Here is a 13,066-nt window from a genome sequence, read left to right on the forward strand (position 1 = left end):
TGCACATCCAAAAAGTAGTGATTACAGGTCCCATGGTATAAAAAAAAATGAAAATGCTTAGTTACAAAATGTTCCCTATTGAGTAGTAGTACAAGCCATTCGGCACTCTAGTTGCTACATAACTACATTCCTCACTTCCCCTCCATTATCGAAGCTGTAGTTTGTGGACTAGTACGCAAGCTCAATGAATTTACCTAGTGCACATCCAAAGGTTGTGGTTGCAGGTCCCATCATACACAAAAAAATGAAAATGATTACTTACAGAATGTTTCCTATCGAAGATTAATACAATCCATTTGGCACTCTAGCTACTACATAACTACATTCCTCACTTCCCCTCCATCATCGAGGCATTTTCTTTGGGTCCAAGTACCAAAGCATGATGACTCAGGAAGAACAAAGACGTGTGAGTTTGATGTATCTACGGAAATCGATAAACCTAAATCGGACAATATTATTGATGTGAGTAAGTGGGTGGGAATTTCCAACAAAAATGCTTGCAAATCTTCGTGAAAAGTTCACATCAAGTTTTCATGTGTATCAAGTGGTTCATTCGTTTCTCCGAAACCCTAATGCACAACATGTTGGTGATGAGATGTTATTTCATGAGAAAGAGGCGGTGTGCCATGTGCAACCAATTTGATGATAAATCCTCCATCATCTTCATTCAGCTTTTGTTCCTAAACCGTCATATATGTAGCAGGAGAACCCAGGAACGGAAGTATTAGCAGATAAAAAAGTAAAAATTTGTCCAACTTACAATTTGAACTTTGTTCTGTATGGATAAATCAGAGCCTCCCAAGGAGAAATGAAACTAAGTTAACCAGTTAAGAAGAACAATAAATCAACAAATATGATCCTAAACATCAATCCCATTATCTCTTTTTTGAGAGCTTTTGGCTAAAACAATGACAAAAAAATGTCACCAAAATCTCCATGGATCCTTATATGGTGGTACATAACTATCGGTGGCAGGAAGAAGACGGAAAGAGGACACAACTTGATTCAAGGCAGGTCCCATCTGCATCAAATAAAGGCAACATTAAGTAATCATCCCAAGTTATCAAACCATTTCAATCTCAAGGATTGAAGGAAGAATAGATCTGTGCAAGTCAATACATATTTCCATGCTTGAATAATATACTCAACCTATAATCGACATTAGACATCGAGAATACTGAAGCATTTCAGCATATATCCTCTACATTTTCAGAGTGGTTTCTCTAAACTTTTCACTCAACCAAGCGATTACTTCTTTCCATAACTCTGAACCCAGACACCGGTGTCTATTAGAAACTTCACCCGTTTCCACTGCTAACTGAATGATCAGATTTGTTTTTCCATTTGGTCAGCAATCTCAAACAATCATGTGATCATATTTTCCATCGATTTCTATTTTAGGTTACATTATAATTGTGGTCCACCCAGAGAAGGGGAGATAGAGAAGTGGTATGGTCATGATTTTGTCACACACGGACATGTAGTCTAATGGGGATAAGACTCCAAACAACACCATCGCATGAGACAAATTAGAGGGAGTCATACTGCTAGACTCTTACATATGAATGTGTTAATAGGTAAACAAAAATTGTTTTGTTTGAGAGAAAGATAAAGAGAAAGAGAGAGAGATAGGAGAGAAGTTGACCTTATCCCACTGCTTGCCAAGTGTTGAAGCAGTTAGCGAGTATAAATAACCTGCCATAAGAGTTTTTAGTGAATGAGAAAGCCTTAAAATGGAAAGATCCATTGCCACAACAGTGAAGTCAATGTAAAATAAGTATAGCGCTATAACGAACGTGCCAGCTCATCGATTAATCTTTCATAGACCACAGCATGCAGAGCTGAACTTAATTTTCTGTCTTCAAGTGATATTTCTTCCCTTTTTTTTATGGAGTGGAAGGGGGTTGGTGTTGGGGGTGGGGGTGAGAGAAGGAGCCAGATATTCGAGGGCACTCAAGTTCTCAGTCATGGCAAAATATTACATACGGAAGCTCAAAACAGGATAAATTTTGATGACAAAAATTACATGGGGAAAGGATCTAATTCCAGATGCAATCAACGTAGAAAGGAAAAAAAAACAAGTGAAACTTTGTTCTTACCATCCCGCTCGGCTGTTGAGGCAATGTAGTGTCGATAAAGGTTCGTCTCCTGAGCCTGCATAAATTCATGGGAGACATCAACAACCTATATTGGTATAAAATCTTCCCCAAGAAGAACTATTGCTTACAGTTTTGGTAGGAGATTTGCGAACAAGGTATTCATAATACCAGTATGGCTCACCATCAATCTGACAGAAGAAATTGGTGAAGTTAATGACAAGGGCTGCACACGCAAACACATGTATGCTGCACAACCATTAACCATATAAGCAGATTTATTTCTATCTATAGTCCCTGTGGGATATCCAATTTTGTGCAACTAAAATCTAGTTAAAAAATTTACATTTGAGAATATTCAGGAAGGCAATGGTTAAGAGCTTACTTCACCAGTATGCGTATCAAGAACGGAACTCTCGGCCAACCGCTGACTCGATGTGACTCGCTGCAGAATGTGCAGGATGTCAAGCAATTAATAAGAAGGAAAGCTTTTGAAAGTTATGTAATGCACAAATCTTTAAGGTAGATTATGAACTAACCCAAAGAACTCTATGAAAGCATAGTTCACGACATGCTACCAACAAATTGATCATATTCAACCATTTCGAGTAAGTTCTAGATTTACTAGAGGTTCTATGAGTTCCAACATTCCCAACACTGAGAACCTCAGTTTAGTCCTTCGCTGTCTAGAAATGCTTGATGAATATACTTTGCAGATATTGTCACATGAAAGAAATTACACAAAATTTGGGTTTAATGAGTGGCAAGGATTGAGATACATTGTTTCTACAAATCTCAGTTTTCATACGAAGTCCTGCCTTGTGCTAAATTTGGCTTAAAACTTAATATTTTTTAATGAGTCAATGTCGCAAAAGTACGCAAGAGTGTTTGAACTCCTCATACTATTCTTGTCAAAATGAACCTATTAATAGAAGTCAAACATATTTGCTGACAAAAAGGTCTTCTAGGTAAGCGAAAGGCAGCTACATTACCAGAGCAGACTTATCTGACAAAACAGAATCAGCAACATCCTTTGCAGTCCATGTACTCTTATCCTTAGATCTTATGAACTGAGAATTAGGGGGACCTATCTGAAACAAAGGAAACAAAACATGTGCCTTGAAGAAATGACAAATGAAATCAATCATGGAAAGAATATGGTACATCAGAAGTTACCGAAACAGAGATAATGAGATTGTCAACAATGTCAACACGCTCGGACACAATGCGCAGCCGTGCATCGGCTGTCATATTCAAACCAATATGTTGTCAGTTGTATATAAACGATTTGTCATGTTCCATGGCGTTTGCTAGAGGAGTAGAAAACTACTTTCGTAATTTTTTTTTGGAAATCAGCATGATTCAGTTTCACTTTTCTCAAGGTGATCAAAAAAAGCCAAAAGCACTAGACTTACGAGAAAGTGGTGCAGCTGATGAATATCGCTCTGGTTTTCTGGATTCCACCCTTCGAAAATTGCAGTGGTATTCCAGTTTAGTCATTTACGGATGAACAAAAGTAATGAAGCGTAGAGAACTAGTCTGCTTTTGCAGAAATAACATCACATGTTTTTTTCTCTCAATTTAATTAAGACTTCTGAAAGCATCTGAAACTACATGTCATTGCACAAAAAATTGGAGTAATAATCATCCAACACAGTTTTTATCATTTGTCATGATCTCAGAAGTTTCCAAGTCTTCATTTATAGAATTTGAATTATAGTATGCTTACAAATTTCAATCCTTTAAAAATGGGAATTGCTGAGAAAAATTCCAGCTATCCAGATTGTCTACGTTGAAAGAAAACTTTTTGATGACTCTAATAACCATTCAGAAATAGAAATATAGAGAAAATGTACTACATTTTCCGCAATTAAATTTGGATGGCAAGAACTTACCACTTGAAGAGGAACTTGTTGGAGGGCATCTCGACTGGGTATGAATAAGCATAGGCGTTTATTTCATCAACCAAAGGAACCATTTTCAAATCTTCCTCACAAATGGATCCTGCAATGAAGCTAATATAGTATCGGGTGGGAAGCAATTCATGTAGAATTCAGAAGCATGAATAATAAGTATTTTGACAATAGCATCTCATCAGCATGCAGGGAGAAACTTAAGTATTCATCCAACCCCTGAATTTCATTAACCTCCAAGCCCTTAGCCCTCCCTCAATTCTCCATCATGAAATGTCTATTTCCACCAATTAAGAGACCTAGACCCAAACTGCAATTTCTTGTGCTGATCCTCATTTTTCTAATTGTGTACATGTAAAATATCTATCAACGAACAGAAACAGATTTCAAACTCCCAGAGACTTCAAAAATCAATAATAAGAGGAATTGAGCTTACTTGGAGATGGGAAGACCAGAGACAGTGAAGAAGAGATGCCAAAGAACACCAAACCCCTTTTAGATATCCCATTTTGTTTTGAGGTGAGTTCAGGAGAAGCAGCACATGAACACACTGCTCTCCTCTCACCCAATTCGCACTGAATCTGTCTTTTCCTGTACAGAAGACCAAAACCCAGAAATAAGTGAGAGAAATAGATACAAGAGCTTTAATTGTATACATACACCAATACAAACATACGCGATGACAGATAGCATACCTCAAGAAGACGGGTTTTGGCAGGAGAGGAATATGGAGTTTGGAGAAAGAAAGAGAGGGAGAGAGAAGAACCATTGTCATGGACTCTGCTTTCTCTGGTACCTCATCCACTTCAGAGTTCAGACGTTTGTGAGGGACGGGGGCTACAATTCTTTTGTTCACTTTGGGTTGGGCTGGGCTTGCAATCTGAAACCAGGCCCAACTGTTATCCCGGGTAAAAGACAAAACTCCACTTAAACGACGCCGTAGTTACGGAACGTTAAACCCTCCGGAGTCCATGTGCTCGTTAGGGTTTATATCTTCCTTCGACGTCGATGATTCACTGTTCGAGTCTTTTCGTTACTTTGTTCCTTGAATTACTTCCCCAATCCGTTTGGCTTCCCAGAAACGAGAAGAAAATCTGAATTTCCAGATCTATTCGATGTTTTATATTATTTGTAATTGAGCATAATACAACTAGAGAGCTCATTAGGCAGAGTGTATTGAATTATTGTTTCATTCAATTTTCTCTACAACCATGCAAATTATTCTGGTTATCAAATGCAAATATACCCCAGTCGACGGAACTATCGGGTTTTTCTTCGACTAGTTTCAGTTGTGCTCAAAATCTCTGCTTTTCTTACCTCCAATGCCTGTTTGGATTGCCAAAGCGATCAGTCAATCCCCCAGAATCTTCAAGAATTTCCGTTTCTTCGTGAATTTTTCTTCTTCTTGTGCTCTCAAACCTATTTGTGACAGAGAAGAAGGCACTAGGCTTGATTGGGATTATGAGGAATTGAAGCATACAATGCAGAGTTACGCCGCCTCAGGTGACTTTAGCAATGCTCTTTACACTTTGAATCATATGAAGACTGTACTGGGAAAGCCTACAGCTTATGATTATAATGCTTTGATGTACTATTATTTGAAATCGCAAAATATATTGCTGGAAAGGTTAAAGGAAGTGTACATTGGAATGCAGAGGACTGGTCCTGCCCCAAATGCATCAACATTCAACACTCTTATCAGTGGAATGGTTAAGCTTGGCAACATCAAAGAGGCATATTTTTTTGTTGAAGAGATGTATCGGAGTGGTTATGAACCTTCGGCTAGATGCTTGTCTAAAATGTTGAAAAAAACACTTGAATTTGGGTTTGTAGTTGAGTCGATTAGTGTTTTTGAGCTTATGTTAGGCTTGGAGTATTATCCAACTGAACCCACCATGACTTCATTGATTTTTATGCTTTGCAAGTCCTGGATGATTTCAGAGGCTTATTCTTTGTTCTGTGTTCTTCTGGATAAGGGCATTTATTATGGTGTGCATACATATAATACAATTCTGTGGGCTTTATTTAAATCGGATCAGAGTTACACTGCTCTGGGATTGTTTTCTACGATGAAGAAGAGGGGTATTGTCCCTAATGTGTGCTCGTATACAGCTTTGATTTATGGATTCTGTAAAGAAGGTTTACTGGAAGATGCTCTATGTTGTTTGGATAAAATGAAAAGTGATGATTGTAAGCCTAATGTGAAAACCTACACTGTTATTATTAAGTTTCATTGTGATCACAGGAATATTGAGGAGGCATTCAACTTATTGGATACGATGGAAATGGAAGGTTTTGTTCCTGACTTGCAAACTTACAATGTTATCCTCCGTGAACTTTGTCATCAAGATAGGGTGGCTGACTTATCCAAGCTTATGCTGGATATTGATCAAAAAGGGCTTTCTCCGGATTCATATACCTATGCTGCATTGGCTGGAGGAATGTTGAAAACAGGCAAAGTAGAGATTGTTAATGACCTATTCCTTGATAAGATTTTGAGGGGCTGCCCTCAGGATGTTGCTGTATATAATATATACTTCAATTGTTTATGTCTTCTGGGTAGATCAGAAGAAGCATTACTTCTGTTAAATGACATGAGGGAAAAAGGTGTTTTGCCAAATAATATTACGTATAACACAATTTTGAAGGGCTTTCGCAAGGAAGATAACATCGATGTAGCTTTGAAGCTTTTGGACCACTTTGACTGGGGTGCCAGTGGACCCAATGTGGTTTCCTTCAATACAATTTTGTCTGCAGCATGCAAACAGGGGAACACTTCAATGATTCGTAGGATATTTTATCGTATGGAGTATGAAGGTATTAAGCTTGATGGTTTCAGTTTCACTTCCTTGATTCAGTATTTTTGTACAGTTGGGAAATTTCCGGAGTGTCCAAAGATTTTAGAAACCATGATTCTTGAAGGTCCAAGTCCAACTATAATCACCTTCAACGTGCTTTTGGGCGCACTTTGTAAGGCTGGGTTACTTGGATCTGCTTACAGGATTTGTGAGTATCTTAGAAACACTGAGTGTCCACCAGACACTTCTTCTTATAAAATTCTGATACATGCTTGCATAAGGAGTCACAATCATTATTGGTTGGGTCAACTGTTCAGGGAGATGCGTAGCCAGAGACTAAAGCCAGATGTTTTAACTTACCAATATTTAATTAAAGGCCTTTGTAGGGAAGGGAAGATATCGGTTGCACTCCAGCTCAGGGATCAAATGCTGGAGAATGACCTCACACCAAATATTGCAATTTACAATACCATATTGGAGGCAATGTTGAAGAGAGGTATGTTCTGGGACACTGTCTCGTTGCTTAGAATCATGACGAAAGACGGGTGTAAATTCAATGACACAACCTCGGAGATTATTAGGCGAGAAGTTTCAAAAGGTTCGTTGAAGAGACTTCCTAGTATTGCAAAATGTTTTGAGTCCTTGATATGCAATGATGGTGAACGAGAAATGTCTCACAGAGCGGTAGCAAGCTAATTGATTTACAGAATTGTTGCCTACGGTCCCTTACATCCATAGGCCGTACTTAGCTTTGTCTTTGATGAGGACCCTTTTTGAAGGATATCAAAACTTCGAATCAGGTATGAATGATTCTTATGTTTGTTTTATTGACACCTTTTTGATTAACCTTGAAATGCATTCCATCTCTCGGATGTCTGTGACTAATTTGTGCCGCTGTAGGCTGAAGTAGATTGGTACAACTTGGTCTTCTTTTGAATGTAATTGGGATGATACTATTTGGGACAAGAATGAGCCTATAACCGAATCTTATATTGTAAATTTATTTTTGTAACTCCTCTCACTAGGATGGGATATTATACTTTCCAAGTTTCCTCTACAGAATATCTTATAAATAAGAGAGAAACAAAATAAAGACGAGTACATACTCTCTCTCTCATTTTATCTTTGTATTCAAATATAAAAAGTTGTATGTATGTAGGTAGGTACTTGAAAACAAAATAATAGGGTGTTTTTTGTAAGTTGATGTTTTTTCATCCGATTGCGATCTTGATATCTCAACTCTCAAAGGTGAATAACTGTATTTACTTGGCAATAAACAGGAATTGATGCTTACAAGGAAAGAAGCAAAAACTGTTGGCAATTGCCATAGTTTCCTCCAGAACTAAGCTGAAGGTGGTTAGTCTCCAACAATGATTTTTCAAATGGACTAGCTTTATGTTTTATTAACGAAGACTATCTCTGGGTTCTTTGTCGTGACTAACCACGATGCCTCGCTTTCGCAGTAGCCGTCCACATTCACTGCATTCGGATATTTTAAAACATAAAGCTAGTCCATTCGTTTAGTTGCGACAGAAACAGCTCTATCCAGGTAATATTCTCTTTATTGTTAGATCGAGATTCTAGGTGCATATATGTATTACGCACTTACTTTCACTTTTGCAGAATGAACTTCCCCCTAAAAAATCATGGTAATTTAATTTTCAGAATGACAAGAGTGAATGTGGGGTGTCATCCTTGTCGACTGTGTGGCTACTATTTGATTGAGCGAACCTGAATGTTATTGTTTAAATTTGAAGCACGCAGTATAATATGTGTGTGTGTGTGTCTATATGTATGTATAGCGCATGGAGGTGGGGCTTATAATTCGGTGCACCATAGGCCTGTCTAAGCCCACACACATACCATGTAAAAGAAGTCTTGTCGAAGAGTTAAAATTAAGACACGCTTGAAAGGCTTCAAACATGTTTATATTCCATAATCAACTGAATCTCCCTCTTATCATGAAAATGAGAAATAATCAGCAGGACTTAGGTCTGCTCCTGTGCTGATATATGTTAGTGTACTGAATTTCTTTTCATATAGCATGTTTTTCAAATTTTATAGTTCCCTTTTAACTCTTTCTTGTCCAGCAGCTAGGCTCTCTCGGAAATTTGTTCTATTATACTTGCAGTGACTAACAGTGACATCCTGGACTTGACATGTACTCATCTAAGACTTGTTCTCTTAGTCCTCTTGAGTTATGAAAGGAATCACCCCTGACCATCTCCTTCGCAGAACCCATTTAGCTATCGTATCTGCCCAGTATTCGCTTCATGGAGCCAAGAGTGACACTTATCCGAGCCTCGAACTGCTGGGAGTATGATGCCCTTAGTCTTTCAATCCATCTCTGTAGCCGGGTTCGCCAGCGCCTTTACAACCAAAGCTGCATCACCCTCCATGGACTCCACAATCACATTCTGCGTTTCTCTCCTTGACAAGAAGTTTCACTGCTAAAGCCTCTCGAACTAGATCATTATTTCCCTGCACAAGTTCAGTTTGAATGGCCAAAATCTCTGTTTTTATGGTCTGTATCAACCACAGCAGCAGACATCAAATCCTGCCACACAAGAGGAATCAAAATTCAGCCTAATAAAAGTATAAGGAGGCGGCTTCCATACACACAGGAGTGAATAGCCCATCTCAGCGCCAGTTTATTGCCTTAGTAGAATGTAAACTCCAGTAAGAAAAGTTTCTAGGAATATTACTGCCTACTGGTAAAGGTGTAATCAGGTTGTCAACAGTCAAAGGGAATCAAAAACACTACTCTCTTTTTTTCCTCTATATTTTTTCCAAGCCTAATTAAATTAGTTTTTTTTTTTTAAAATGGGGATTTGAACGTGACCACTAAGGTAATACACATCATCTTTATCATTCTAATTAATGACTTGGGTGTTTTGTCCGAGCTTAATTAAGATATAACATTTTACACGTATAGCGTCAGCCTGTGGACAAAAATTGTGGAAAAAAATTGGACAATTTTAAAATGGGAAGGAAAGTCAGCTTTTACTACCCAAAATGCTCTCAGATAAGACTAGTCCAAACACGACCCAAGAAAAATTGCCTACAAAATTATAAAAATGCGGTCCAAAAACAAAACCCAAGAGCAATTTACCACAATTATAAATAGGGGGTTTATTTGATAAAGCGTATATGCTAATTTATAAACTAACATTAAGGTTGAAGGTTGGTAGGAATCTCACATTGAAAATGTATAAGGATCTCATTTCATTTATAAGAACAAAGCCACCCTTTACAATTATCAAGACTTTTTCATTGGCCTTAAGTATCATTAAGTGAGAGAGCTCAAGAAAGAAAAAAATTGGACGAGTCTAATGTATTTATGGGAACCGATAATACTTAAAGTGGACATTATTGTTAGTGTGAGTAAGCTGAAAATTTACAACAAATGTCAAATACACCATATTGGCATATAAGCTAAATCATCAAGTATAAACTAGCGTTAACTTTAAAAGTATCACCAAACATCCTACATTTTATAAGTTGATTTATTTTTCCCGAATATAAGCTCATCCAAACCAACCAAAGATATCGAGTTGAAAAAGACTAAAATAAAACAAAAAATGTAAAGGTTATTTTAGGAAAGACAAGTTCTAAAGTGGACCGTCGGCACCAAACGCGGTCTTATTAATAACATTCGTTTGATGAAATTCATGAACCAATTCATAATCTGTCAAACTTGGCAACACAAAAGTTCTCTCTCTCTCCTTCAAATAGTCTTTTGAGATTCTCCGGACAAAAGCTTTGAAAACGATATTGAAACAAGACAAACCCCATTGACCATTAAACAAATCCAAGCATTCCTCTCTCCAGCAGGGTATATTTATAATTTGTATGAAGCAGAGGGAATAATCTGTGGCGCTCTGATGTTATTGGGTTATGCATAGATGATTGAAGAGAGGTGAAGAGCGATCAAAGGTGTATATTTGGGGATCTGGGTATCTCTTAAAAGGGTGTGAATTGACTGATATTGTAGGATTTTGATCTGATAAGGAGAAAGGAAAAAATGGGGGTTGATTACTATAACATATTGAAGGTGAACAAGAATGCCACAGATGATGATCTCAAGAAATCGTACAGGAGACTGGCTATGAAATGGCACCCTGACAAGAACCCCAACGACAAGAAAGAAGCTGAAGCCAAATTCAAGCAGATCTCTGAGGCTTATGAGGCAAGTTTTCCTTGTATTCTTCTCTATTTGTCTCAGACATCTGTTAGATTTTTTGTAAATTTTCATTTTACATGAATTCAATCTTTCTTTTTCCTGTTCTTTCTTTACATATAATCTGATTAGGTTTGTACTGAATGAAGGATTGAGAGTTTGAGATATGTTTGTGAATTCAGGTCTTAAGCGACCCTCAAAAGAGGGCACTTTATGATCAATATGGTGAAGAAGGATTGAAAGACATGCCACCTCCTGGCAGTGGATCGCCATTCGGAAATGGCGGTGGTGGGCCGAATGGCTTCAATCCTAGGAATGCAGAGGATATATTTGCAGAATTCTTTGGGAGTAGCCCTTTTGGGTTTGGATCATCAGGACCGGGACGGTCTATGAGATTCCAGTCAGATGGAGGAGGGATGTTTGGGGGTTTTGGTGGGGCTGAAAATATGTTCCGGAGTTATAGCGAGGGGACAATGCCAAGGAAACCACCACCAGTTGAAAGCAAGTTACCTTGCAGCCTCGGGGAGCTTTACTCCGGATCAACAAGGAAAATGAAGATCTCTAGAACAGTAGTTGATGCCAATGGGTATGCATCTTTTCCTTATTTTTGTGTTTATTTCCTAAGCTTCCCATCACATTCCTTAACTTCCTACTGCCTGATTTGATCGAAACAGAGATTTTTTTTGAATTCAGAACATATGTATTCTTCATTCATTCTTTAACAGATTTAAAATGTCTTACAGACTTCCTAGAAGATCTTCACTTGGCCATCGGCCTTGTCAGCCTTGTCAGATGTTTGATCTTGTGCTTTTTTATGCATGTTTACTCTGTAATTATCTCCATAGATCCTGGCATGGCATTTGTTCTCGTCTTTTTGCATAACCCCGAGTACCTTGTTCACTTAGAAGGCACATCTATGGCATTACTAAGATTGTTGATTTGATTGAATCTAATAGGTATCAATATTGGACAGGATGTGTCTAGAACCGAAAGATAAAATGATATTTGTTTTTATGAGGGTGTAAACTGAAGTTCTGGGAATCGTTTTACTTGTTGCTTCAACGATTTCATTATCCCAATTAATTACTTCATACCATCTCTTGCTTGCATGTTCATGGCTGAATTATACTAATTGATAATAGACTGATCTTGTTATGGGATTGTGGTTGGTTGCTTGTGTTTTTGAGCTCCGCTGTCGTGTGTAAGAAATGCCCCAACTTTTTCAACTAATGTTATTTGAATCAAAACTTCATAGGAGGCAAGTCCCACAGACGGAGATATTAACTATTGATGTGAAGCCTGGATGGAAGAAAGGAACAAAAATAACATTTCCGGATAAAGGAAACGAGCAGCCATATCAGCTTCCAGAAGACCTTGTTTTTGTTATTGATGAGAAGCCTCATGAAGTTTACAAGAGAGATGGCAATGACCTCATTGTTAACCAAAGGGTGTCACTAGCTGAGGCATTGGGGGGAACCACAGTGAACCTGACAACTCTTGATGGCCGTAATCTATCGATCCCTGTGACAGATATTGTTAGCCCTGGCTACGAGCTCGTCCTTGCCAAGGAGGGAATGCCTATAGTAAAAGAGGCTGGTAATAGGGGTGATTTGAGGATCAAATTTGATGTCAAGTTCCCTACAAGATTAACCCCGGAGCAAAAAACAGGACTCAAGCGTGCTTTGGGAGGCTGATTGTTGAATCTTATTATGCTCAGTATAAGCCAATAGCTGGATTGGAGTTCAAAGAGCAAAGCAGCCTCCTTTCTGCTCTTCTGATAGACTGAAACCTTCGCTCCGGTGGTGGTATAGGACAAAGCCAAAATTGCTCTCCTCTTATCGTGCAATCTGTGTTTCAGAGCAGTTCTTTGATATTCTTGTGATTGTAATATAAGTTTTGGTAATTCATTCTTTTTTCCTTTTACGAATAATGTATATTTGCAGTCATAATAGTTTTCAAGGGATGACAAATATCCCTGTACATTTTTTCCTTGTTGAAATCTGTTCTATCTTACCTGTAATCAGCAGGTAATCAGCGTGGTGTAGGTTTCGGGCAAAAGACATGTTGATACTAGGCAAA

At 38.1% G+C, this 13,066-nt stretch overlaps 3 protein-coding genes across 15 annotated transcripts; 2 read left to right on the forward strand and 1 right to left on the reverse strand.

Moving 5' to 3' along the window:
• Window positions 1–718: 718 nt before the first annotated feature.
• Window positions 719–5,172, reverse strand: LOC119992814 (psbP domain-containing protein 5, chloroplastic). Its single transcript, XM_038839598.1, has 12 exons — window positions 5,047–5,172; window positions 4,705–4,889; window positions 4,446–4,600; window positions 3,992–4,100; window positions 3,512–3,561; window positions 3,273–3,340; window positions 3,089–3,187; window positions 2,482–2,541; window positions 2,228–2,287; window positions 2,100–2,154; window positions 1,646–1,695; window positions 719–1,021 (listed from the first exon to the last, which is right to left on the reverse strand). The coding sequence occupies exons 1-12, from the start codon at window positions 5,170–5,172 to the stop codon at window positions 923–925; spliced, it is 1,116 nt and encodes a 371-aa protein (XP_038695526.1). The 3' UTR covers window positions 719–922.
• LOC119993796 (pentatricopeptide repeat-containing protein At1g62914, mitochondrial-like) lies at window positions 5,001–9,593 on the forward strand. Of its 13 annotated transcripts, none has more exons than XM_038841047.1 (4): window positions 5,001–7,607; window positions 8,088–8,356; window positions 8,898–8,968; window positions 9,043–9,593. In XM_038841047.1, the coding sequence occupies exon 1, from the start codon at window positions 5,332–5,334 to the stop codon at window positions 7,501–7,503; it is 2,172 nt and encodes a 723-aa protein (XP_038696975.1). In that variant the 5' UTR covers window positions 5,001–5,331; the 3' UTR covers window positions 7,504–7,607; window positions 8,088–8,356; window positions 8,898–8,968; window positions 9,043–9,593. The 13 variants fall into 13 exon arrangements, with proteins under 13 accessions (XP_038696975.1, XP_038696972.1, XP_038696974.1 ...); XM_038841044.1 differs by having other exon boundaries at window positions 8,901–8,968; XM_038841046.1 differs by having other exon boundaries at window positions 8,088–8,160; window positions 8,271–8,356; window positions 8,901–9,593.
• An 899-nt stretch (window positions 9,594–10,492) lies between these two features.
• LOC119993526 (dnaJ homolog subfamily B member 4-like) lies at window positions 10,493–13,018 on the forward strand. The gene is made up of 3 exons (XM_038840694.1): window positions 10,493–10,996; window positions 11,170–11,573; window positions 12,243–13,018. Exons 1-3 carry the CDS (start codon window positions 10,832–10,834, stop codon window positions 12,679–12,681), a joined length of 1,008 nt encoding a protein of 335 aa, XP_038696622.1. The 5' UTR covers window positions 10,493–10,831; the 3' UTR covers window positions 12,682–13,018.
• The last annotated feature ends 48 nt before the right edge of the window (window positions 13,019–13,066 follow it).

This window comes from Tripterygium wilfordii, chromosome 23, assembly GCF_013401445.1.
Source record: "Tripterygium wilfordii isolate XIE 37 chromosome 23, ASM1340144v1, whole genome shotgun sequence".
NCBI classification, from domain to species: domain Eukaryota; kingdom Viridiplantae; phylum Streptophyta; class Magnoliopsida; order Celastrales; family Celastraceae; genus Tripterygium; species Tripterygium wilfordii.

Bases quoted from the DNA above. Each gene is read 5' to 3' on its own strand.
- LOC119992814 (XM_038839598.1), bottom strand. From the start codon at position 5,172: ATGAGCTCTCTAGTTGTATTATGCTCAATTACAAATAATATAAAACAT. The intron at 2,155-2,227 runs GTAAGCAATAGT...GAATTTATGCAG, and splicing joins GCAAATCTCCTACCAAAACT to GCTCAGGAGACGAACCTTTA. The intron at 1,696-2,099 runs GTAAGAACAAAG...CTCTTATGGCAG, and splicing joins CTCAACAGCCGAGCGGGATG to GTTATTTATACTCGCTAACT.
- LOC119993526 (XM_038840694.1), top strand. From the start codon at position 10,832: ATGGGGGTTGATTACTATAACATATTGAAGGTGAACAAGAATGCCACA. The intron at 10,997-11,169 runs GCAAGTTTTCCT...TTGTGAATTCAG, and splicing joins AGATCTCTGAGGCTTATGAG to GTCTTAAGCGACCCTCAAAA. The intron at 11,574-12,242 runs GTATGCATCTTT...AAAACTTCATAG, and splicing joins ACAGTAGTTGATGCCAATGG to GAGGCAAGTCCCACAGACGG.
- LOC119993796 (XM_038841036.1), top strand. From the start codon at position 5,332: ATGCCTGTTTGGATTGCCAAAGCGATCAGTCAATCCCCCAGAATCTTC.